This window comes from Theobroma umbraticum, unplaced genomic scaffold (genome assembly GCF_002168275.2).
Source record: "Theobroma umbraticum cultivar Fairchild unplaced genomic scaffold, ASM216827v3 scaffold_34.0, whole genome shotgun sequence".
Classification (NCBI taxonomy): Eukaryota; Viridiplantae; Streptophyta; class Magnoliopsida; order Malvales; family Malvaceae; genus Theobroma; species Theobroma umbraticum.
In genome coordinates, this window is record NW_018397275.1 from 803,597 (window position 1) to 827,780 (window position 24,184).

The window sequence follows — 24,184 nt, forward strand, 5'->3', positions numbered from 1 at the left end:
ACATCGATGCATATATGGTAAAGAAATTTTAAAATTTAATGAACTATGGTGATATAGATATTAGAATAACTTAAAACTTTACATGTATCACAAGTACGAGGAAGTTATTAAATTTTAAATTTAATAGTTGGTTTGTTAAAATGGTATTTATACATAGAGTTATAAAAAGATTTAAAACTAAACACTAGCGTAAATTGAACCTCCTTTTTTATATATATATATATATATATATATATATTATAAAAGATGATATAGAGTTAACTTAAAATATTTCCTTAAGTGAACAATACACAAGGGTACTACATGGTACTAAATATTTGTCCAAAAGAGAAAGAAAAGGAATCATCAAGTTAATGGATTTACCCCATTTCACAATTTGTTTATTAGGCAATCCGATTTCAATAATAGTTTCGCCAAATATAAATAATGTTTTTAAATCTTAATCATACACATTTGAAGATAGATTATCAAGATTAACGGTGCTCGGATTCAAGTAATGGAATAGTGTAACTATAAATCCTTAGCTAAGCTATTGTTAGTATTATTAGTTTTACAAAATAAATTAATATTCCCAAAGAGATATATTTAGTTGGATGTATAGTTTTCGACATCCGTTGGTTGAGCCAAATGCAGACCCGAAGAGGTGTACAAGATAATATCTCAATTTCATATGCAAACGTGGCAAAACCCCATTGGTCCCGAGGCGTGAAACTTCTTTACCCAACAGAACCCAGAAGACCTCATGTGATTTCACGTCCGTATCAGAATCCAACTCAAACAGTAAACTAATCTTACGACTTACAACTCGTAAATTCCCCAAAATAACCCTATCCATTTCCAAGCAACCCCCGGAACCCCCAAAATGAGAGAGAGAGAGAGAGAAAAAAAAAGGAAAAAAGGGAAAGAAACACTCTTTCGTAACAAAACAAAGTCCTCCCTCTCCATTCAATTTTTACACAAAAATCCCCAAAAAGATCTCTCTCTATAAAAATCTAGGGTTTTCCTAAATAACGCAACCCCCTAGATCCTGTCCTATGAAAATAATAAATAAAACCCCTAATTTTTCCTTCGATTTCGAGGCTCCTAGGGTTTTGATTCTCTTGGATTTTTAGGCGATTGGTTTTGAAATTGGTCTTTTGCTTCTTTACAAAGTTTGCTCTTTTTCTTTTTGAATAATTTCCGGAGTTTATAACGAGTTTGCAAAAAATAAAGAGAAAGCGATGGCTGCGGCGGGAGAAGAAGATGTGGAGTACGAGAGTGATCCAGAGGAGGTGAAGCGGTCGTTGGCGATGCGGAGGAGAGAGGCGGCTAGTGACGATGAGGAAGGCGAAAGGGGAGAGGATAATAATACTAAGGCGAGGATGGATCGGCGGGCAGTGATTCCCTCTGATGAATCCGACGGTCAGGGCGGTGCTGCGGATTATGATGATGAAGATGAAGAATTGGACTTAGAAGAGGATGAAGAAGAAGAAGAAGAAGAAGCTTATGATGAAGAAGAGGAAGAGGAGGAAGAAATTGATGAAGAGGAGATAGAGGAAGTGGGCAAAGGTGAAATGGAAGGGAATGTTGAGAGAACTGGGGAAGATGTGGAGGAAGCGGTGGTGGGTGATGGGAGTAGGAATGTGGAGGACGGATCGGAGATTAATAATAATATTGTTAATGGTAATAATAATAACAATTATAATAATCATAATAATAATAACAATCATGTGGGAGAGGGAGATGAAGATGAAGAGGAGAAGAAACAGAATGAGCCATTTGCTGTACCAACTGCTGGGGCGTTTTATATGCACGATGATCGATTTCGAGATAATGCTGGCGGTCGTCATAGGTATTCATTTTTCATTTTGTTTTTTCCTTCTCTATGCTGTTTCATGGTAATTGCTATGTTAATTGGTAATATTTTTAACTGTTTGTTTAAGTTACATTTCAGTAATCAATTACCAAGTAATGGCAGTTATGGCATAGTATTAAAACATTGTGTTTCACTAAGATCATTTGTTATGCCTATTAGCTTTTTCTGTGTAATGATTGGACTTGGATTGCTTACATTCCCCACCATGTACTTCCCTATGCACACAATTGAAATTGATGGCAATTAAACTTTTGTTAGATAACAAATGTTTTAGGTTTTTGACACCTATGATGTTCATGCTCGGTATGCAGCTGTTTTGTTTTATTATCTTGAACAGTGAATCTTGTAGTGGATAGTGCCCAATATTAGTCAGGATAAGGAAATGTAAGGTTGTAAGGTACAAGAGAGCTTAGCATACTTGCTGACCAATATAACTGGTGATGAAATTAAAGTATGTAGTTTTAACAGTCAGGGTTGAGAAGTAAGGACTTCAGATGTCATAATCTACTCAAGCATAATGTTACACAAGTAGACCTACATACCAAAAGCTCTTGTACTTGCTTTATGATTTTTCTTTTATTTTTTATTTTATTTTCTGATTGTCATTGTTCATTCATTTCAAGAGCATAAAAGCTACCTGGTTTGATCCAGGCACGAGCTAGTTGATCGGGACCTTGGTTATAAAACGTAGACTGTGACCTGATCTTACCTAAATTGTGGCCAATATTTGAACCTTGGTATTAAAGACGTCACGACTGCTTATAACTACTCTTCCTTGAGTTTGTTTGCTTATGTGTATGAAAATGTAACTTTTAATTCTGAACATACTTTTAATCTATACTGTCAACACTGTGACAGGTATATGAAATTTTAGTAAGAATAAGCATTTATGGTCCAAGTGGTTTTTTCTATCTATATTTTTTAATTCATTTATCATTAATATACATACATATATATATATATATATGTACACATGTATGTAATTAAAGACTAACCATATTTATAGTCTGTGTGCATATATTGTAAAAATTAGGCATGTAATCTGACCATTAACTTTAGAAATGGGACAGTTGAACCAATAACCTGATGACTCTGTGCTATCATGGGCTCAATTTCTTGCCCAGGTTTAGTCTTTTTATGGGTTCAATCCTCCCTGTTCCATTTTGGTTTTTCTTTAACTGTTAGGTTTGTGTCACCATGTCCTTGTTGTTCAAGTTATATCAATATTTTTAAGTTGTGTGTCACCTTGATTGTCCTTTTTAGGCGAACACATGGTGGAAGGAAATTGTGGGAATCCAAAGATGATAGGAAATGGGGACATGACAAGTTTGAGGAGATGACTTTGCAGGAAAAGCATTATGAAGACGTAATGGTTTTGTACACATTCAACTTGCATGAATTGTTTCTTTCTTTCTTAATCTCATTTGATCTTCTCTTTTTCCCTACTGATATGTTTTTTCTTCCACGTCCAGGGAAGAAGATCTTCTAGAGGTAGGTATCGAGCTCGAAGTAAAAATCGGGGACAAGATCGTGGTTACCCTAGGGGAAGTAGGTCCAAAGCATTTGAGAAAAACAACAATCAGAACCAGGCTTCTAAGGGTGTGAGAGGGAGAGGACCTAGGAGGTATGAACCTACTGTGAAAAACAGCAGTCAGGCGCCTTCAACACAGAACAAATTGTGAGTATTACCTTTGATTTTGTATGCACTTGTTTTCTTTGGTTTCCATCTATTCCTACCGTGATTAAATGTGCATAACATATGAGTGAAATATTTCAGGTCTGGGAAGCCTCTTGAGAAAACTTCACAAGCCAATTCAAGTAGAGCTTTCACACCTGCAGCAAATGCAGACACTACATCAGTTCCTGCTAGGAAACATGTTTTTGCATCAAGCTTGAGTTCTGCTTCCCCACCTTTTTATCCATCTGGGTCTTCCAACAAAGACATTACTTTGACTCCGAAGAAGGATGTGCAAACTGGAAGTGTGAGCCGGAATCTTCGCCCTTCTGTTACAGATGATAATTTGTCTGTGTCACATTCCAATTCATTGCGAGGGAAGAATGTACTTGATTCTCTCAGCATGGCGAAGCTTTATATAGATGATTCCAGCACGTCAGCTTCTGGAAAGCCTTTGACGAACTTGCAAATGCTACCTTCTGAATCTTCAGTGGGTAATACTAGTCAACCTTCGCAGTCCAGGGTACACGGTAGAGGCATGGCTATTCCAGGACAGAAGGCTTATCAGCCAGCTCCACATCAGAGCCAAGTCAACAGAGTTTCTCCACCAACGCAGGTCAATGCTGTCCAGAGAAGTCCTGTTCAGGGCAGGGTTCAGTCTTCTGCACAAGCAGCTGCTCAGCAGTTGAGCCAGCATCCTGGTATTGGATCTCAAGCTTCCTCTCCTCCAAAAACAGCTATGTCAGTCAGTTCATATGAATCTGGAGAGGTTGAATCTTCAGAAACAAGTAAATCCAAGGGTGCATTGGTGAGCAAGGGAAAAAGCAGTGTTCAAGGAGCTAGTAGGGGCTCTTTTATGTATGGTGGAGCTCAGATTATGGGAGCTACAGGGAATATGGCTGTTAGCCATGGTGATCAAAATTTTCCTGCCTTTTTGCCAGGTAAAGTTTTTCATATTTTTAATCTTTAATATATCTGGATAATGTAATCTACCATACAAGGTAAAAAGGAAAATGGGTAAAATGCGTCATACCTGGAACAGTGCATGCTAACTCCCGGGCTGTATTTTTTCAAATTTTTATATAAATTGAATTAAAAAAATATTAGATGTAATTTTCATTGAATACCTGTAATGGACTTTTGGCTAAGATCAGATAAAATTCCTGGAACGTGTAGGAGATATGCTTTTTCTGAGTTGGCTAGATTTTGGAGATTGTTTTGAGTTTATTTCTCTTTGCAATTGATACCGTGGCGTGTTAGTTAATAGCTTTTATCTACTGAGTTGTTTAGATTTCAGGTCTATTATTCTATTTTTTCTCTCGGACAGTTTAATTTTTTCCTTGTATTAAACTTTTTTGTAAGCTCAATTTCTTCATGCTTTTGTCTGAATGGTCGGCATGCAGTTATGCAATTTGGTGGCCAGCACCCTGGTGGTCTCAGTGTTCCTGCAGTTGGCATGGCATTTCCTGGATATGTTGCCCAGCCACAACTTGGTATGGGAAATTCAGAAATGACATGGTACAGTAATTCTTTCCCTGTACAAAAGTTTCTTTTGTGTATCTGGTTTCCTTTGAGAAATGAAGGTGATCTCTTGGTTAGTTCGGAACTGGCAATTGATCTTCTTATGGACGAAGTTACCTCTCCGTAGAGAAACTTAACTTATTTACTTATGACTTATTGTCAGCTTCTCATATGCCCCATAGTTTTAAGATAAGCCTTTTATGGCTAATCTCCTTTTGCTACAGCTTTTGACTGTAGTGAAAGGGTAAGGTGGGAATCGCGTTGATCTTGTACATTTATTTTACTACCAAATCTCTTACTTGATTGCTTATTTTCGTTCTTGTTATTCTGATTTATTTTATCTATTTGATCTAAAAGCATTAATGATTTCCATTTTCATGTTTAGGCTACCAGTACTTACGGGTGCTGCAGGGGCTTTAGGGGCAACATATTGTTCACCTTATATTGCTGTTGATGGGTCTTATCATGCTCGTCCGTCAGGACAGGCATCTTCAACAGGATCCTCAAGGTTAGTAGCTTGGTTTCTTCAACCTGCTTGCTTAAATAGCATTGATTGTTATTGTTTTCCATCTGCTTGCCATGAGCAGGGAGGGAAATGTTAACTGTCCTCGTTAGTCTTGCAAACTGGAAGCATTCAATATTTGCCACTTTGTTGTCAGTTTTGAATGTTGACATCTGGTTGGAATGTTTTTGCAAGAAATTCCTTTAATCAGGAATAAGACATGACTTAGAGTTGATTGTGTTTTAGTTCAGTGCATAGTTCTGTTTATTTAACATGGATGTATCTTTGTCTTTATAGAAACCAGATCAATTGATTTGGTGTAAAATGACAGGTTGTTTGGGGGATGATAGTGCTTTATGGGTTTACATTGAACTATTGGCATTTTGTGCAGATAAAAAATGAAATGGAAAATAATTATTGGAAGTTGTTTTAAATGAGTCTTTGTTGGTTTGATGCCCATGTTATTTTATCTCTATAATGACCCCCCTTATGTTTCCCTTCATATTGCAATGTTTTACGTGGTAGATTGGTTGCTGATCAACATTTTGCACCCTTAAAGATAGATGCTTACCTTAAGTGCAATGTTTGAGACTTCCTCTTTTATACATGCTTACGGGTGTTTGCGTGTGTTGTGTGCTTGAGAGAGAGAGAGAGAGCAAAAAACTAATGAAATCTAAAGATGACAGACGGTGTAACTGGTTATGTTTTCTAAAATTTCAAGTGGTTATTATTGTTTTTTTTTTATTATGATAAGTGGTTATTATTGTTGCTTGCTGATTGTTTTAATAATATATAATATCCCATCCTTTGCAGCAAAGAAAATACTTCTAACAAACCAAATAATGAATGGAAGCCTTCTCAAAGACCTGGTAAGCAATGATCTTGCCTTGATCTTAGATTTGGTGGACTTCTGAATACAGCCCTTTGCCATTTTTTTGTTTTAGTAGTTAAACAATTGGCCTCCTTTGCAGAGCTTGTGAGTGATGAATTTGGGCAACGGCAAAATAACCCAAATAAACCTCGCAGGCAAGTCGAAATTTTTAAGCTTTTTCTTTGGATGGGTAGATAATTTTTTGCTCTGTTTCTATTGTCTGCTACCTGCAAGTTTCTTGATTTGGTTTATCCTTCATTTACATGCAGATATTCTGAGATGAGCTTTAGCAAGTGATTTACTTGTTTAAGATGGATCCTGTCCCAATAAACTGATAAAGGTTAAAATTTTGCTAAGAAAGTTTTCCTTGGTTTTTGTGGATGTTTGGAATTTCTTATCTGTGTGAATCACTTGGTGGTGCAGGCCTTTCTTCCAGGCCCTTTGTGATCTCCAGCCTTTTGACCTGGAGCACTTTGGGCTGCAATTTGTTCAAGGATATTGTAGGTAAATTATGCTTCACCCCTAGCTAATGTTGGTTAATCTGTTTGAGATTTAAAATTTTCTTTGTTTTAAGAAGAAAGATGTAATTTTCTCTAGCAATTGTTTCATGTCCCAAAAAAAAAAAAAAAGAGAAAAGCAAAAGTAACAATTCAGTTTATACGTATGCATCACCTCTGCCTCCTCTACCCCCAATGGGAGATTTGGAAATTTCTTTTGTAACTACTGGTACATGTGAAAAGGTTAAGGTCTTGATCAATAAAGAAGTAATCTACGTAGTTTAATGTTGATGACTATTTTAGAGACTGTGGCATTGATTAACATGGCCCCATTTTGGCAGTTTTGGAGTTTTTTCTTGGCATTTGTGCTTTAATGAGTTCAAATCAGTATATTATGTGCGGTAGTTCTTATTGTCTCCCACAAATCGAAGGTCTTCTTTTTCATTCATTCATTCTAACCCAACTCTTTCTCTGTCTGGCTCTCTTAATTTTGTTCTGGCAGTTATATGTGACAAACGCCTGCTCATGCTACATTCAGTTTAAGAATATTATTGTGGCTTGACGGGTGGCATTCCCTTCTTTAAATGTGCGGTATGAATATATATTAGAGAAAATATCTTCTTTTTTTATCCCCTCCAGTAACACAGTGAAAATTCCTAAAACTGGTAATTATTGTGTCATGCAGGTGTTTCTTGTGGCTTGATTTTGTAATGAAGCTTGTGAGAAATGTAGACTGGCTGGCCTCTCCATAAAAAATATGAACAAGAATTATTGTGCAGCAGCTGTTTGCTTGGCCAACTGTTTAGTTTTTAATTTGCATAGATGGTGTTGTTTATTTGTTGTCCTTGGTTGATGAGTTAAGCCTGGTTGAGAGTGTTCCTTGCCATGTTTCTTATTCTACTTTCAAGGCTGGCTAGTTACTTGAGATACTGTGGATTCTTTAATTTAATCAGTGGTTTTGAAGCTTTATTTTCGTAGCTATTCTTGAAATTTATCTTTCTTCAGATTAAAACTTGTATGAATAGAAGAATGATGAACCAAGGTGGTGGTGGGCTTGAGGAAATAGATATTTGAACAACTTATTTGATATTTTTCAGATAAAGAATATAATTCCTAGTAATGTAATCTACATTGGATTCGTATAGTTCCAAGCAATCGAACGTGCGATAATAAGTTCGTAATATGATTTAACTGTATAAATAATAATATGATTGATTGAAGTGTGTAACGCATCCGCTTCATTAATAACCTTGGTGTGTTGTTGTTCATTTAATGAATGCATTTCCCTTTGGAGTTTAGACAGAATGAATTGTGGGATTCCCAAAGCTAGGAATTTGGTCGATAGGGTGATGACCAAGCCGTCCATTTCTTTCTCCCTAGTCATTTGACCCTACTGCCCACCAGAGAATTCTTCCACCTGCCTTTAAAGTTTGGAATCTTAATTAGCAACCCATATGGACTCTCCCAAGCACACATGCCAGCTCTTCTGTTGCCTTGTGTGTTCTTATTTTATTTAAAAGAAAACCTCTTCTCAAGAGATAGTTAAATTAAATTTGATATTCTGGATATGGTATTACCTAGTTTGACAGATATTAAATTGTTAAAAGTGTTGTCCTTCCTTTTACTTAAATTATTATTATTATTATTATTATTTTTTTGGGTCTGACCATAAAGATGGACATGTGTGTATTTGTATCTAATAATCATTCAATTGATAGTTACTTGAAATTTTAGGCTATATAATAAATGAAGCTAGTGGGACCCAGAGTTTGGTGAGCTTCATTAATCAAGGCAAATTCAACAATCTTATACCACTACATCCAACGGCCAAAACCATCAAATTAATCCACCGACGGCTCATTACGTCAAAAACAATGCCAAATGTGTTCACAGCAATCTTCCCTAATCCACGCGTTCTCCTAATAATTCCCCATATAACGTGGTCACCGTTGGATTTATATAAACAGCCTTGTCGCGCGTCATCCGACGATCCACAAAGCAAAGAAGCATACAGAACTTCCCGTACAGCTGTGTACATTAAAACAACCCCCGCCAATCTTCAAAATTTTTTTCCAGACCCGTTTCTTACGTGCTGCCCGCACGTGCGATCGGTTTCAGCGAAATGAAAAGTTCAGACATTTGTTTCTCTCTCTAATGCCTCCCAGCTCCCACCCTCTCTCTCTCTGTAACCATTTTTTCCTTTTTAACTCTCTTTCTCTCTCTCTAGCTCTTTCTTTGCAACTGTTTTCTTTAATGTAAACTTAGATCAATCAACAATAGAGATCAAAAACGGAAAAAAGGAATGATTTCTTCATTTTCTTCGAATCTTTTAGTGTAAGCTAAACTAGCTGCTTTTTTGTTTTTTTGGTTTTATGTTTACTATTAAGAGATTTTCTTGAATACTTTGTGATCTTAAGTTCTAGTGCTCCGTTTTTACTGTTCTTAAGCTCCTGTAACTGTTACAAGTTTGATTAGTTGGTTTCTTGGTTTTGTTTTTTTTTCTAGCTTTGATATTCGAGTGCTAAGTTGGTTAGAAGCATAAAGATGCGTTTGGTTGTGGAGAAAATGCAAGAAAAGAAAATGTAGAATGTAATGAAATTTGAAGAGCTTGTTGCGTTTTTTATTTTTTATAAGAACTGTTTGGTTGCTGAGAGAGTATGTGAAAAGAAAAAAAACGATCTCGACTTTTTAAGATTTATTGAATGTGGCTTTTCATTTCAAGATGATGATTAGTTACTAAGAAAGTGTTACGGAATGAGTGCAAATAGTAATTTGAAAGTAGTTTTTGTCTAGGCATTGTTTGGTAGGAAACAGATTATTCTTTTTTTATGATGATGTTTTAGTATTTCTTGAACTTTGAAGTATGTAAATTGCTGTCTGATCAAATCCTTGATTTTTATTGCCTTGCTATTTTTGATATTGAGTTACAAAGAATATAAGTTTTCATTCTTTGATTTGGTTCTTGATTATTATAAACTTTGATTGATTTCTAAGAAAGTGTAAGGAAAATTGACTTTTGAATTGTAAATCTATGATCATTGAAAAACAAATGTAGTTTTATGATCTATTTTGGTTGTTGCTAAATTTGAGGTTTCTTTAGAACCTGAGGATACTTTTGAAAATCTTACACATGGTTCTTTATCAGTTTAATTGTTTAGTTGCTGATAATGAAAGCATTTAAAGCAAGAAAGATAAGGAAATCAAAATCTTGCTTTTCAATCTTCTGGTAGTCCGAAATATAGAACATGATGTCTGATAGCTGTAATTTGCTAGAATAACGCCAGGCTATTGTTTATTCGTTATATTATTGAGAATTAATGCAAGATTCAATACTTTTATAAATTTGTATTTTTTATGTTTTCCTTACCTGTTTTTATGCAAACCATATTTTGTAGTCTTCATGCGTTATATATTGATGCTGTTGTCTGACAAACCTGTATTTTCTTCATTGATGTAGGTTAGGAGTTTAGAAAGCTGTAGAAGAAGGAGCTTGTAAGCATTTTGGAGCTATAAGAACAGACATAGACCTTAAAGTGCTGTATGTTGTTGATATTGGCTAACATATGAAGAATACTGATTTAGGTTGTCAGCAATATATCTAGCTGGAAGCTAATGGAGGAAAGTGTCAGCAAGGGACCATCGTCATTAAGGCAAGGTAGCTTTAAGTCCAGTCTGTCAGGAAGATCAACTCCAAAGAGTTCTCCTACATTTCGGAGATTGAATTCAAGCCGAACTCCTAGAAGAGAAGCTAGAAGTGGTGCTGGTGGCTTTCAGTGGTTTAGGAGCAACCGCTTAGTATATTGGTTGCTTTTAATTACTCTTTGGGCTTACCTTGGATTTTATGTCCAATCCAGGTGGGCTCATGGTCATAACAAAGAGGAATTTTTGGGTTTCAATGGTAATCCAAGAAATGGACTAATTGATGCTGAACAGAACCCACGACGAGATTTGCTTGCTCATGACAGTTTGGTGGCAGTGAATAATGGAACAAACAAAACTCAGGTCTACAGCGATGGAAAGTTTGATGTGATTTTGGCCAAGAAGAGGAATGATGTTTCATTTAACAAGAAAAGGAGTAGAAGGAGTAAACGAGCAGGGCGTAATTTGCGCAAGATGCGTGGGAAGCGGAAAGCAACAATAAACATTGAAAATGGAGAAACAGAGGGGCAAGAACAGGAAATTCTGCAGAAAAATTCTACTTATGGATTGCTTGTTGGACCATTTGGGTCAGTTGAGGACAGAATTTTGGAGTGGAGTCCTGAAAAGCGGTCTGGAACATGTGATAGGAAGGGGGACTTTGCACGCCTTGTTTGGTCTAGAAGATTAGTGTTGGTATTTCATGAACTCTCAATGACTGGGGCTCCAATTTCAATGATGGAGTTGGCAACAGAGCTTTTGAGCTGTGGAGCTACAGTATCTGCTGTAGTTCTCAGTAAAAAGGGGGGACTGATGTCTGAGCTTGCAAGGAGAAGGATCAAAGTGATTGAGGACAGAGCAGATCTTAGCTTCAAAACTGCCATGAAGGCAGACCTTGTGATTGCGGGATCAGCAGTCTGTGCATCATGGATTGGTGAGATATTTATTGGAAAATTGTTTAAATTTTTCTTCTAAGTTGAAAGTAATTGCTTAGTCGATATGAAGATCAGATATTATCCAATACAAGGTTGCAGGATTTTTCCATTTAGCTGCATAGTGTTTTAAACTTGTGGTGCTGAGATATATATAATTCACTTCTCATTCAACATGAAATCTGACATCATGCCTTAGCTTGTGTATAATAATATTTCCATTGAGATTATTGATCCATTTTTATGCTATGATAAGATAATCAAAAAGGATAGTTGATTTCAGTTTCATATTTTTGCAATGTCGTGATTTTATTGAGTAAAAATAGCATCTTCTTGTACCTCCTTCAAGCACCAACTGACCTCCATAGAAATTAAGATCATTGTCAGTTGGAAGGCTACTATTTTTTAATTTTTAGAAAATTACATATTATTGTAGGAAACAATGTACATGCCGTTAATTAAGATGATCCAACATGTTCCTATATTAGTATATATGGCTTCAACAAGTTATAATAACTGCCTTATTGCTTAAGTTGATGGACTATACTCTTTCATGAATTGTCCAATTCTGTTAAGAGTGACTGATAGTATACACTGGTTTGATTCACAATGCAAAAAGTTTTCTCTAACAACGTACTGGATTCACCAGTTCTATCACCAAAGCAGACCTATCTCTCGTGGTCTCACCGACACACAAGCGTATAGGCAGTTGTATGCATTTTACTGATTATCCTTGTTTGTTCACCTGTACGTGGAATAGCAATAGGCATCTAATTTAAGCTTTTGAGGTCAATGTAAAAAATTTCTTAATCTTTATTTGACATTAGTCCTCTTAACTCCCTGTTATTATAACCTAAAAACCATGTGAAAAGCTATTGAAATCTTTTATAACTGTGTATGTGTGTGTACTTGTTTTAGTTTGCTATAAAATTCTCTAGAAAACTTGATTTTTCTATTGGTTGGTCTGCCATACGTTGTTATCTTTCTCAGTCATTTCCAGTAAAGCATGATCAACATAGTTCCCTAGAGTTTTGGGTCATAATACCTTGCTTATATTTGACTGTAATTTAATATTGGATGCAATGTGTTGGTTTCAGATCAGTATATTGCTCATTTTCCAGCTGGGGGAAGTCAAATTGCTTGGTGGATCATGGAAAATAGAAGAGAATACTTTGATCGGTCAAAGCTTGTATTAAACCGAGTGAAAATGCTTATTTTCTTATCTGAATTGCAGAGTAAACAGTGGCTTAGCTGGTGCCAAGAAGAAAATATTAAGTTGAGATCTCAGCCTGCTCTTGTTCCACTTGCTGTTAATGATGAGCTGGCTTTTGTAGCTGGCATTCCTTGTTCTTTAAATACTCCATCTGCTAGCCCTGAAAAGATGCTAGAGAAAAGGCAATTGTTGCGGGATGCAGTAAGAAAAGAGATGGGTTTGACAGATAATGATATGCTTGTGATGTCTCTAAGTAGCATAAATGCTGGAAAGGGCCAGCTCTTGCTTCTTGAAGCAGCAGGCCTTATGATTGATCAAGATCCTTTGCAAACTGATTCTGAAGTTAAAAAGTCATTGGATATCAGGCGAGATCAATCTACCTTGACTGTAAAGCATCATTTAAGAGGTTTGCTTCAAAAGTCGAGCAATGTTGATGTATCTTCTACAGATTTGAGGTTATTTACGTCTGTAAATAGCACAAATGCTGTCAGCATTGACAGCAGTCATAGACGAAGGAATATGTTGTTTGATAGCAAAGGAACACAGGAACAAACTCTTAAAATTCTTATTGGTTCTGTTGGATCTAAGAGCAATAAGATACCTTACGTTAAGGAAATTTTAAGATTTTTGTCTCAGCATGCAAAGTTGTCAGAGTCTGTACTCTGGACTCCTGCAACTACACATGTTGCTTCACTATATTCGGCTGCAGATGTATATGTCATGAACTCCCAGGTGATGATGTCACTTAATTAACACTTTTATCTTAATTCTAAGTTTCTTCTGAATTAAATGGAAAACATGTAATGATGTCTAAATTTTATTTACAGGGACTAGGAGAAACATTTGGGAGAGTGACTGTTGAAGCAATGGCATTTGGCCTTCCGGTAAGACAACTAACTCATTTACCTTGGCTTTGTTTATGCTAGCAATGTGACGGCTGTTGTTGGATGATGCCTGCTTAAGCTTGTGATAACATTTGCTTTGGAAATCTGACCTGCTATGTATTACAGACAGATCCTATGATTGACAGCATGGTGTTTCCTCCTAATGTGTGAAGATGCATTTGTAGTTGCCTTCATCCTCTTCTTCCTCTTATATGTCATGGAGCAAGTCTATGACATTATTATGTTTGTTGATACTCATTGCATTAGTCTTGTCGACCTTTTTGTGCATGTGTGGGCACTTACTTTTAAATGTAAGTGCATACATGTGGACTAGTTTAGAGTTTGTTTTATCATCTTGACCACATGAACAAAGTTAAATGCAGACAATTTCATGAATCAGGTATCTCATGTATAAAACTATGAATTCCTTTATGATTATTTTTTATTGGGACAAGATTATTCCTGAAATGTTCCTTTTTGGAGACCTAATCTTGAGTAGTAAACTTAATAATGTCTACTCGATAGAAAAATTGCCGGCTAAGGTAATCTTGATTGTGGAGATATATGCATTTAAGGCACTTGACATCACTACTAGATACTGGCCTATGCTTTTGTTAGCACTTTTGTGGAGAAGACATGTGCCAACCTTTTCCTCTGATGGACAAAGCAGGTAGTAGACATAGAGCAAAATATGTATGTTAAAGCAACAGAATCATGTACAATTAGAAAATTTTGCACCATGCATAAAAAGTAGGTTATGTGATTTTCTTGTTTATTTTAGTGATGAAAATTGAGAATATAGCATATTTATTTGGCACTGTCTGGATTCGGAAGTGGTGGTAAACAAATATGTATACTGACAAATATATATATGATATGGGCACAGGTGTTAGGGACTGACGCTGGAGGCACAAAAGAGATAGTTGAGAACAATGTAACAGGGCTTGTTCACCCCATGGGGCACCCTGGGGCCCAAGCTCTTGCCTGGAATCTGAGGTTTTTCCTAAAGAACCCATCTGCGAGGAAGCAAATGGGGATGGAAGGAAGAAAAAAGGTAGAAAGAAAGTATTTGAAGCGGCATATGTACAAGAGATTTGTAGAGGTTCTCACCAGGTGTATGAGAAGCAAATAGCATCACGTATTGGACACTATCATATCATTCTTTAATTGTTTTGTCTTTTATCAACACAAACAATGGGGGGAATATTGAAATTTCTATCACTCTTAGCCCGATGGAGTTGGCAATATATTCACAGGTATCGTGTTTGTCAGGAAATGAGTGCCTTTGATTCACCCAGTTGAAGTAGATATGTAGCTCTTAGTAGTTCAGCTCATGAACCAATGAAGAACTTTCGTCTCATGATTTGTTTGGTGCACTCCTTATATATAACACCGTACGCTAACCAGAACGTAGGTTGTAGCAGTGAGGGAGGAGTTGCTGTTCTTGACCTGGATAATAATGTTAACAAAGGGAAATACCTTATGATAGGGACGGCGAGGAGCTTTGCCTCATCGTTTACTAAGCCGAACTTGAATAACAAGTTCAAATTCAGCACAGCTTAATTAGATGGAAAGAACTCACGGCATCAAGGTTGCATGTTTGCTGGATGATGGAGCAGCAAACCATTTTTTGTTTTCTGCTTTAGGGAACAGAGAAGTTTCACCATCACGTGACATCCACACGAAAATTTGTAAATAAATACAAAATTTTTTATTTATTAGGTGGAGTTAACCATATTAATTATTAAACAAAAATATTACAAGATTTGAGATATCAAGTGTATAATTAGTTCTTTTCTATCTCAAATGTAATACATGCATGCATTATACGAGAGATGGTAGTTGCAGTAATCTGTGGTCTTGAGTGACAGTAGCGGGGAAAATGGTGCTACGTAAAGGGGGAATAATCCAAAGACATGCCTCGTAAGGTGCAGTTGATGACAACAATCAACAATCCCCGTAATTCGTACGCAAAACATTCAGATACGTCAGTCTAAATAATGCTTGCTGGCAGTGGCAAGCAGCTGGCCACCACAGTCGATGATTGTACGGAAATGGAATGAATTTAATTTACATTCGCATTTGGCTTTGGCCATTAAAAATAACGTACAAAGAAATTTCCCAATTCCTCCGCCTCTCTGTCTCAATGCTCTTGGCTCCACCGGCTTCTTCGTTAGCAGCAAAAACGAAAATGGAAAATTTTTTCCATTTAAGCTTCTCCCTTCATCGGTTTGCGGTCCAAAAGTAGTCATGGATTGCCTGAGTAAGTACTGGATATCGCCACGTTTGCACTTCCAAGCATATGTCCTATATCCATAATCTTGAACTTTTGCTAGAAGAAATTAAGGAACTGGTTGAACAGCCACGGAAGTTTTATACAGCGCAAAGTGGAAACAATCGAACAAGACCCACGAATGAGACGTACAGAACAAGTGGAAAGATGGCTGACAAGTTTAGAAAGATTTGTGAATGAAATAAATGGAGTTATTTGAACCAGGCCACAACTCCAAGATACATGTCTAGGAAGTTTCTGTCCCAAGAACCTGCCATCTACCTACAAGATTGGAAGGCGAATATATAACAAGTTGGGATCTGCGAGACGCTTGAGGCATACGAGTGAAAGCTTGTTTCCGATGTCGGACTTCACCATCGTAGAGAGATTGCCAGGTTTGCGCCTTTTGATGCCTGAGTTGCTTGTGGAAAACACTGTTGGCTGTACTCGCAGTGGCAAGGGTATGGCGATGCACTGAGGATGAAATAACTCAAGTCATAAGGTTATGTGGAATCTGGGGTGCGAAAATCGACCATCTCGAAGAAACTTAGCAAGAATTCCATATACGAACCATGATTTTTCGATTGTCATTTGGGCTGAGTGTCGAGACAAGAAGATTATATAGAGAAACTTCAAGAGTCATTTGGAAGAAATTAGGTATCTCTGATACCCTATGGAATGAGTGTTCAAACGAGGACGAGAAGGGTGCTCAGATATTTAGTGTTTTGAAGGATAAAAAGTTTGTTCTACTGTTAGAAGATGTAAGGGAGCGGTTCGACCTCCTAAGACTGGGCATCCACCTGCAGGTGGGTAATCAGAATTCATCCAAAGTAATTTACACAACCCGTTCAGTGGAGTTGTGCAACGCCATGGAAGCTCAGGAGACAATTGAAGTAAAGTGTTTGCTACCGGAACAAGCCTTGAAATTATACAGGATGACGGTAGGTGAAAACATCCTGAATAATGATCCAGAGCTTCAGAATTAGCTGAAATTATTGCCTTAAGGTGTGAGGACTTGCCATTGCTCTCCTCAGTCGTCGGCCATGGCGTATCGAGAAATCCTCGTGAATGGCACTCGCAGTTGAGCTGATACATAGCAACCATCCGAGATTGAAGGTTTTGGGGATCGTGTTTTTCCTCACTCAAGTTTAGCTACAACAGCTTGAACAATGGTACCGCTCAAAAGTGTTTCGATACTGTTACAATTCCAAAGGATAATAACGTCAATTGATGAACTTATTGGCTCTGATAGGAGAAGGCTTTTTCGATGGATCCAATCCACGCGATCAGGCAGATCTAATAGTCGCGACTTTAAAACTTGCATATTTGCTGGAAAGCGATGAATATGAACAATGTGTTCGTATGCACAACGTAGTCCACGACATGGCCTTGTGGTTAGCCCGAGGTCTAGGAAAAAGAAAGAAGGTGGTTTTTGGTAACAAAAGGTGTAACGATTACATATGAGGAACTCAAGAAATGGGAAGAGGCGAATTGGATCTCCTTATGGGGTAGTCGTAGCAGAGTGAACGTAAATTACTCACCTTCTTGGAACAATCTCTCGACTTTGCTCTTTAGAGATACACAGCTAAAATCATTTCCCAACGGATTCTTTGGCTCTATGCCTGCTTTGAAAGTTATGGATTTGTCAGGGAATCAAGGCTTGGCTGAGTTACCTTTGGATATTGGGAATGTGAAAACGTTGCAGTATCTTAATTTGTCATTAACAAGCATAGTAGAGTTGCCTGCCAGCCTTACAAATTTACGAAACCTCAGGAGTTTGCTACTAGATATACTAGTAACTTAAAAGGATTCCAAGGAGTGATACCAGTCTTTTACTTTGCAAGTTTATAGTAAAATAAATGGAGTCCTTGAGTACTTTGACTGCGTAGAAGTTCCTGCTGATGATGAAGTTGCCTTCTTACGGGCGTTGGAGTGCTTAAATCACATAAATAAAATTGGTATAACCATATTTGCTGCCCCTTCTGTGGACAACATTATGAAATCCTACACTTTAAGGAGTTGCATTAGCAAATTAACATTCATGGAGTGTAACGGTTTGATTTCACTATGTTTACACAAGAATTGGGTAATCTGGAGAGGCTTCAAATATTTCGTTGTTGTTCACTCAAGGAGTTCAAAATATCAGAATGGTGTAAACGTGGCAACATTCCTCAGGTTTACATCGGAGTTTGCCCATTCTTATTCAACCTCGACTTCCTCGTTTGTGCTAGAAACCTTGAGACTCTTATCATTCTTGACTGTGAGTCACTAGAAAGCCTTAGCGATATAATTAAAAGTGAGTAAATGGGTGAATTGAGTGATTTGATTTACTATATATAAAAATTAAACAGATCAATTATTTTTAAAAAACTGATTAAAACCAACTAAATATAAAAAAAAATCAAACCGACTAAACATAGAATTGGTTTGGTTAATCTAATTTTGAGCCAATGGATCAAAATTTTATCACTTTTTTTACATATATATATTATATAAACTTATAAACTTCATCCATAATAATATATAATGAAATTAATGATTAACTTATAGTTATATATATTTATATGAAAGTTTGCATAAATCATAATTAATTATAAACAATATGTTATAAAATCTAAGGTGATAGCTAATAAACTTATTAAGTGTAATTATAAATTATATAATAACGTTATTATACCTTATAGTAACACTTATGAATAAATAAATATATGTATAATAAATTATAATACTTTATTATATAATAAAATTAATGTACAAATTATATGTTAAAATGTTTTATATACATATAAATTAAGTCTATTAGAAATTATAGTAATATTTATGTATAAATTAAATATATGTATATATAATATATGACTTTATATTATATATATAGATGAAATTAATGACATAACTTATATGTTATAATGTTTTATATCAAAGTTTGTATAAATAATAACTAATTATAAACAATATGTTTTAAAATCAAAGGTGATAACTAAAAAGTTATTAAATAAATCATATAAATAAAGTTTATTATAAATTATAGTAATACTTATGTATAAATAATATAATGTATATATAATAATTTATATTTTATACAATTATGCATATGTTCTAAACATTTTATATACGAAACATTATTAAGGTATATAATTATAACATATTAATATGTAGGATATTCACTATCATATATTATAATATTGAAATATAACTTATATCATTGAAAATATATAACTTGTAATTTCATATTAATACAGATTTATAAATAAATATATATAACAATATTAAATTACTATGATTATGATTTGTATACGTACATATAATACCTTTGTATTTAAAATATATTATTAATTAAGTTTATTATCAATTCTTTTTACTATATAAAAAAATATTACATATATATATAAAATTAATTTAGTTTTTTAAGTGAATTGGTTCCAAAATTTTAAAATCAAGAACTAACCAAAAAACCAATTGGATCAAACATTGTGGATCAATTGATTCAATGAACCAATTAAACTGAACCGTTTTATTCAAATCATATTTGATTTGGATGGATAATTGATCTGGATTGATTTTGCTCACCTAAGACATAATAACATTTCTTGGGCTTAAAACAATTTCTTTGACTCGTCTGAGAAATCTAGAGGGCATCTGTCCATTACCCAAGTGCTTTCTTTCTCTGTTAGAGATTGAAGTATCTCAATGCTGGTTGCTGAGGTAGATTCCATTTGATTTCAAAACTGCAAAATTCTTACAGAAAATTAGAGGAGAGAGAGTGGTGGGATGGTTTGATTTGGGATGATGAAGCCCTTAAGGATGCTTGTAGTTCGAAATTTTTATCCACCTTTTCTGGACCCTCAAGGAAAAAGAAAGATCGGGCTTTCCACCAGCAGGTAATTAGTACATATCCTTTTACTATTGATGAGTTTACCTTATATATATTTCCTATAAAATGAGAAAAATTGATGCGTGCATAATTTCAAACATTCAAAATCAGATGGCTTGGCTTCTCCACCTCTGGCACAAGAAGTAAAAAATCTAGAGACTAGAGACGCTTAAGATATTTGGTGACTGTTCACCCTAAGAGTTTAAAACATCAAAATGGTATAGTCTTGGTAAACCAAATTAGGTAGGTATCACGAAGTCATAATGATAGCTAAGCATAATTATAACTATTTCCAAAAAGATATATGTACCTTTTCAATGTTCATTTTGTTGTTGAGAAATAAAAGACTACAGATGAGTTGTACGTTGTAGATTTAAACATTGATAAAGTCATCCATACCTGTTCAGTAATCTTTATACAACTAAATTTGGGGGGTTTAAATCTAATGAAGGACCTTAGCTATTAATGGTGCAATAAGCAACAGGAAGATGACGCACCTTATTTAGTTTCTCCTTTCACTTTTCATATATATGTTTAATACTTTATGAGTTTACCCTACCGTCACCTTTAAATTAAATCAACCTTCAATTAGCTTAGAGACGACTCTAATAAATTTATTTTTTGTTTTTTTTTTCGGGTTGATTGGAGCAATAATATTTACGAAACAGTTATTATTATACGATCATTAATTTTTTTTAGAGTTAGCCAAATTGTTGAAAATGATTGATTTATTTTATTTTATTTTACATAAGATGACTTGGGAAATATGCAAAGGTACCATCATGGAGGAAAATTGGTAAAAACACCAAGAGTTAGATATGTTAATGGGTTATTAGCAGAGTATGATGAGATACTGATCCAATTTTCTATTGGACTATTCTATCTACAACCAACGATTTAGGTTATGATTTAAGGAAGGTAGTGAAAGTTTACTATATTGAGGATGGGAAGTCACTAAACACTGGCTTGAAGTTGTTAGGTGATTATAGTAATGATGCAAAATTGGTTGATCAATTAAGTAAGGGGATCACTTTAGATATTTATGTAGACCAATTGGACTGTGCTAATGACATGAACTTACCTATTGCACTTCTTGATTCAATTGAAGCTAGTGAAGGTATAAATGAGCTTGATGAAGATGTTGTTGTGACTGGTACTAAAAGTAATGATGATAATGGATCACCCACACCTTTATTAGAGGATTTCGATAATGATTTGCAAGGAGTTAATGTGAATGCTATTGAACAAGACAACAAAAAAGATAAAGGAGTTAATGAAGTGAATGCAAGTGATAGCTATAGCAATGATGTTTGAAGTGATTCAAGTGAAGATTATGAAGATAGGTAGGTGGATGTGAATTGAGCCACCAATGAAGATACAGATGCAAATGAAGAATTGGAAGTTGCTAGGGAAAATTTGAGAGAGTATGTTAAGAGGAAAAAACAGTTATGTATTGATGGAGATGATGATGGTCCATATGATGATGATGACTATTTTGTCTGTTGAGGATGTCGACAATAAAGGTCAAACTTCTTGGCATAACTTTGATACCGACAAAGTGGATGGGTACATGAGTGAGTACTTTGATTCATTAGACCCTAGGAGTTTTATAGACACTAGTGATGGCTTTGATGAAGATTATGCATAAAGAGTAAAGTCTAGTAATAAATATTATAATCCAATGGTCCATTTTGATGATTTTGTGGTTAGACTTAGGTCTAAAAACCCAAAGTTTTTAAAAATGTTCTTTCTAAGTTGTCAACAAGAAAAAGATCTAAATTTAAGTTCTTAAAGAATGATAAATAAAGGTTAAGAGCTACATGAACTACAAAGAACTGTAAGTGGACTATTCTTTACTCATGGTGTGCTACTAACAAGATATACATGGTGAAAACATATGAATTTGAGCACTCATGCTTGCCTACAACAAAGAATAATAAGTTGATAGCTTTTATGATTGCAAGAAAGAATGGTGAAGAGATTACAACTATGCCTTTCGTTAAACCTAGGCAACTAAAGGCACTAATGAGGAAGGATTTAGGAGTAAGGATGTCATTTAGTGTGTGCAGAGCAACCAAGCTTGAGGTGATCAAAAAAATTGAGGAGAAGTAAAAAGAGGAATATATTGTTTTGAATGATTATGTTAAGGAGTTGAAATTAACAAATCCTAAAAGTATTGTTTTTGTCACATCCCACAAGCCTACACCTGATTTGATGCCTATTTTTAAGAAAATTTATATACGTTTTGGAGCTTTAAAACAAGGCTTTATGGAGAGATGTTGACACATGATTGGACTTGATAGAAGTTTTTTGAAATGATTGATTAAAGGTCAATTGCTTGTGGCTGTTGGAAGGGATGGGAACAATCAAAAACGCACAATTGCATGGACACTAGTGAAAAACGAGAATATTGAAAGTTAGACTTGGGTTATAGATCAATTATGTACTGATTTTGGCAATAGGGATGGACTTGGGTGGTTAATCATAATTGATATGCAAAAGGTACAATATTTGCATTTATTATTATTTCAACTATGATATAATTTGTCCTTGTGAATTGAAAAATATAGCTTTATCTTATTTGTTTACTCTTGTAGGGTCTTGTAAGGTCAATTAGGGACTTACTGTCCGTAGTTGAGCACAGGATGTGTGCTAGACATGCATATGCTAGATACGGGAAGGAATACAAGGGAAAAGATTTGCAATTACAATTTTGGATTTGTGTTAAGTCTCCAAACTAACTTGAGTTAAACAGGCAATTTGAAAACACAGCAAACCTACCTAGCGAAGAAAAAGCAAAAGTTGATCTTTTGAAAAAATGGCCACCCTAAGATTGGTGCCAAGCTTTTTTCTCTAAAATTATTAAGTGTGATGTAATTGACAACAAAATATTAGAAGCTAGGTGTAAGCTTATCATTAGCATGCTAGAGGATATTAAAATGTGAGTGATGAAAAGATTGCTGTAAAAAAGAAAGTATGTGTGTAAATGGAAGACTTATTATGGACCTAGAATTATTGAAAAATTGAAAAAATAAAAAAACTTTCATACTAAGTGGGAGGTTGAATGATAGGGAAGGGGCAAACATGAAGTTTATTGGGATAATTTAGTAACACAAGAAAAAGAGAGTTACAATGTAATGTTGCAACAACATTCATGTACATGTAGGAGGTAGGACATAAGTGGAGTACCTTGTTAGCACGCGGTAAGTGCAATTATGTATGATGGTTTAGATTCTCTTAATTATATATCTTCATGGTACAAAAAGGAAACTTATTTGTGTGTATATAAAAACATGTTGAACCTAGTAAAAGGAATGATGTTTTGGCCTAAAAGCATATATGGTCCTATTTTGCCTCCATTGGTGAAGAAGATGCTTGGTAGGCTTACCACGAAAAGAAAAAGGGAAGCACTTGAAGAAAAGAGTAGAACCAGACTTTAAAGGATTAGGAGGAAGATGACATGTGCTTATTGTTTTTAAAAAGGTCACAACAAGCTAAGATGTCCAAGGAGAATAGAATTTGTAAGATTATTATTTCATTGTATTTATGTAAGCATTTCTTTGTAATTATATAATACATATACTAATTTGTTAACTTTCTTTTCTATAAACCACTTCTAATAATTCAATGCCACAAAATAGGAGAACAAAAGGCAACAATACACAAAAAAGCAACTTGTTATCAAGAGTAATATTGATGCTATAAGTAAAAATTATAACAAGGTAAATAAATGTTAAATTTTTAGTTCTATATGTTATTATATTTGTAAGGATTATTGGAAGGAAAGTCATGAGGTCTAATTCATGCATTACAACAAATCAATTGCATGTAAGTATTAGGATTATTATCGATTAGTTATGCAGTATTGTACTTACCATTTTGAATCTCACATATTATTACCATTTTTGTTCTCAAGCACAAAGCAAGGAAAAAATTGATAAAAAAACATAAGGAAGCAAAAGTGGCATCAACACCAATCTCAACACAAGAAAGCGTTGCAACTAGAACCAAGAAAGGGAAAGCAAAAGCTTGACCATGAGAATGTTATCACCAAATGCATTGATATTGTTATGTTTTCAATTTTCAATATTTTCAAACTTGAAAATTATAGATTTTTGTTTTTTTGATACCACATTAACATAGCTAATGGACGATTCCTTGGTTTTTGTTTTAATGTTCTTAGGAAAAAACTTGTAACTTGATTATGTTTGCAAAAGTTTACTCAATCTTTTCTTTTTCATAATCTAATGATAGTTTGAATTTTATATGAAAGAAAAATAAGAGAAAAAATAAAACAAAGTTTAAGTTGTTGGAATCAACTAGAAGTCCATAAAATGTACATAAAAAATAAACGAAAGAAGAAAACATTTTTATTCAGCCAATAAATTGTCTATATAACAACAACTAATAGTCAATAAAAATACATAAAAAACAAATAAAAGAAGAAACAAATTT

At 34.9% G+C, this 24,184-nt stretch overlaps 2 protein-coding genes and 1 pseudogene across 7 annotated transcripts; all 3 read left to right on the forward strand.

The window, feature by feature from the left end:
- Window positions 1–856: 856 nt before the first annotated feature.
- On the forward strand, window positions 857–7,898 carry LOC110427400 (CASC3/Barentsz eIF4AIII binding protein). Of its 3 annotated transcripts, none has more exons than XM_021442903.1 (12): window positions 857–1,831; window positions 3,119–3,227; window positions 3,328–3,533; window positions 3,633–4,471; window positions 4,934–5,048; window positions 5,437–5,559; window positions 6,367–6,422; window positions 6,525–6,579; window positions 6,694–6,764; window positions 6,848–6,928; window positions 7,424–7,512; window positions 7,607–7,898. In XM_021442903.1, exons 1-9 carry the CDS (start codon window positions 1,221–1,223, stop codon window positions 6,719–6,721), a joined length of 2,142 nt encoding a protein of 713 aa, XP_021298578.1. In that variant the 5' UTR covers window positions 857–1,220; the 3' UTR covers window positions 6,722–6,764; window positions 6,848–6,928; window positions 7,424–7,512; window positions 7,607–7,898. The 3 variants fall into 3 exon arrangements, with proteins under 3 accessions (XP_021298578.1, XP_021298579.1, XP_021298581.1); XM_021442904.1 differs by having other exon boundaries at window positions 7,424–7,507; XM_021442906.1 differs by having other exon boundaries at window positions 858–1,831; window positions 3,119–3,221.
- Window positions 7,899–8,979: 1,081 nt separating this feature from the next.
- Window positions 8,980–14,946, forward strand: LOC110427446 (UDP-Glycosyltransferase superfamily protein). Of its 4 annotated transcripts, none has more exons than XM_021442976.1 (5): window positions 8,980–9,106; window positions 10,379–11,491; window positions 12,587–13,434; window positions 13,530–13,586; window positions 14,473–14,946. In XM_021442976.1, exons 2-5 carry the CDS (start codon window positions 10,534–10,536, stop codon window positions 14,716–14,718), a joined length of 2,109 nt encoding a protein of 702 aa, XP_021298651.1. In that variant the 5' UTR covers window positions 8,980–9,106; window positions 10,379–10,533; the 3' UTR covers window positions 14,719–14,946. The 4 variants fall into 4 exon arrangements, with proteins under 4 accessions (XP_021298651.1, XP_021298649.1, XP_021298648.1 ...); XM_021442974.1 differs by having other exon boundaries at window positions 9,053–9,510; XM_021442973.1 differs by having other exon boundaries at window positions 9,053–9,255.
- A 138-nt stretch (window positions 14,947–15,084) lies between these two features.
- Window positions 15,085–21,043, forward strand: LOC110427538 (putative disease resistance protein At5g63020; annotated as a pseudogene).
- The last annotated feature ends 3,141 nt before the right edge of the window (window positions 21,044–24,184 follow it).

Bases quoted from the DNA above. Each gene is read 5' to 3' on its own strand.
- LOC110427400 (XM_021442903.1), top strand. From the start codon at position 1,221: ATGGCTGCGGCGGGAGAAGAAGATGTGGAGTACGAGAGTGATCCAGAG. The intron at 5,049-5,436 runs GTACAGTAATTC...TTTCATGTTTAG, and splicing joins GGAAATTCAGAAATGACATG to GCTACCAGTACTTACGGGTG. The intron at 6,423-6,524 runs GTAAGCAATGAT...CCTCCTTTGCAG, and splicing joins GAAGCCTTCTCAAAGACCTG to AGCTTGTGAGTGATGAATTT.
- LOC110427446 (XM_021442976.1), top strand. From the start codon at position 10,534: ATGGAGGAAAGTGTCAGCAAGGGACCATCGTCATTAAGGCAAGGTAGC. The intron at 13,435-13,529 runs GTGATGATGTCA...TTTTATTTACAG, and splicing joins TATATGTCATGAACTCCCAG to GGACTAGGAGAAACATTTGG. The intron at 13,587-14,472 runs GTAAGACAACTA...ATATGGGCACAG, and splicing joins CAATGGCATTTGGCCTTCCG to GTGTTAGGGACTGACGCTGG.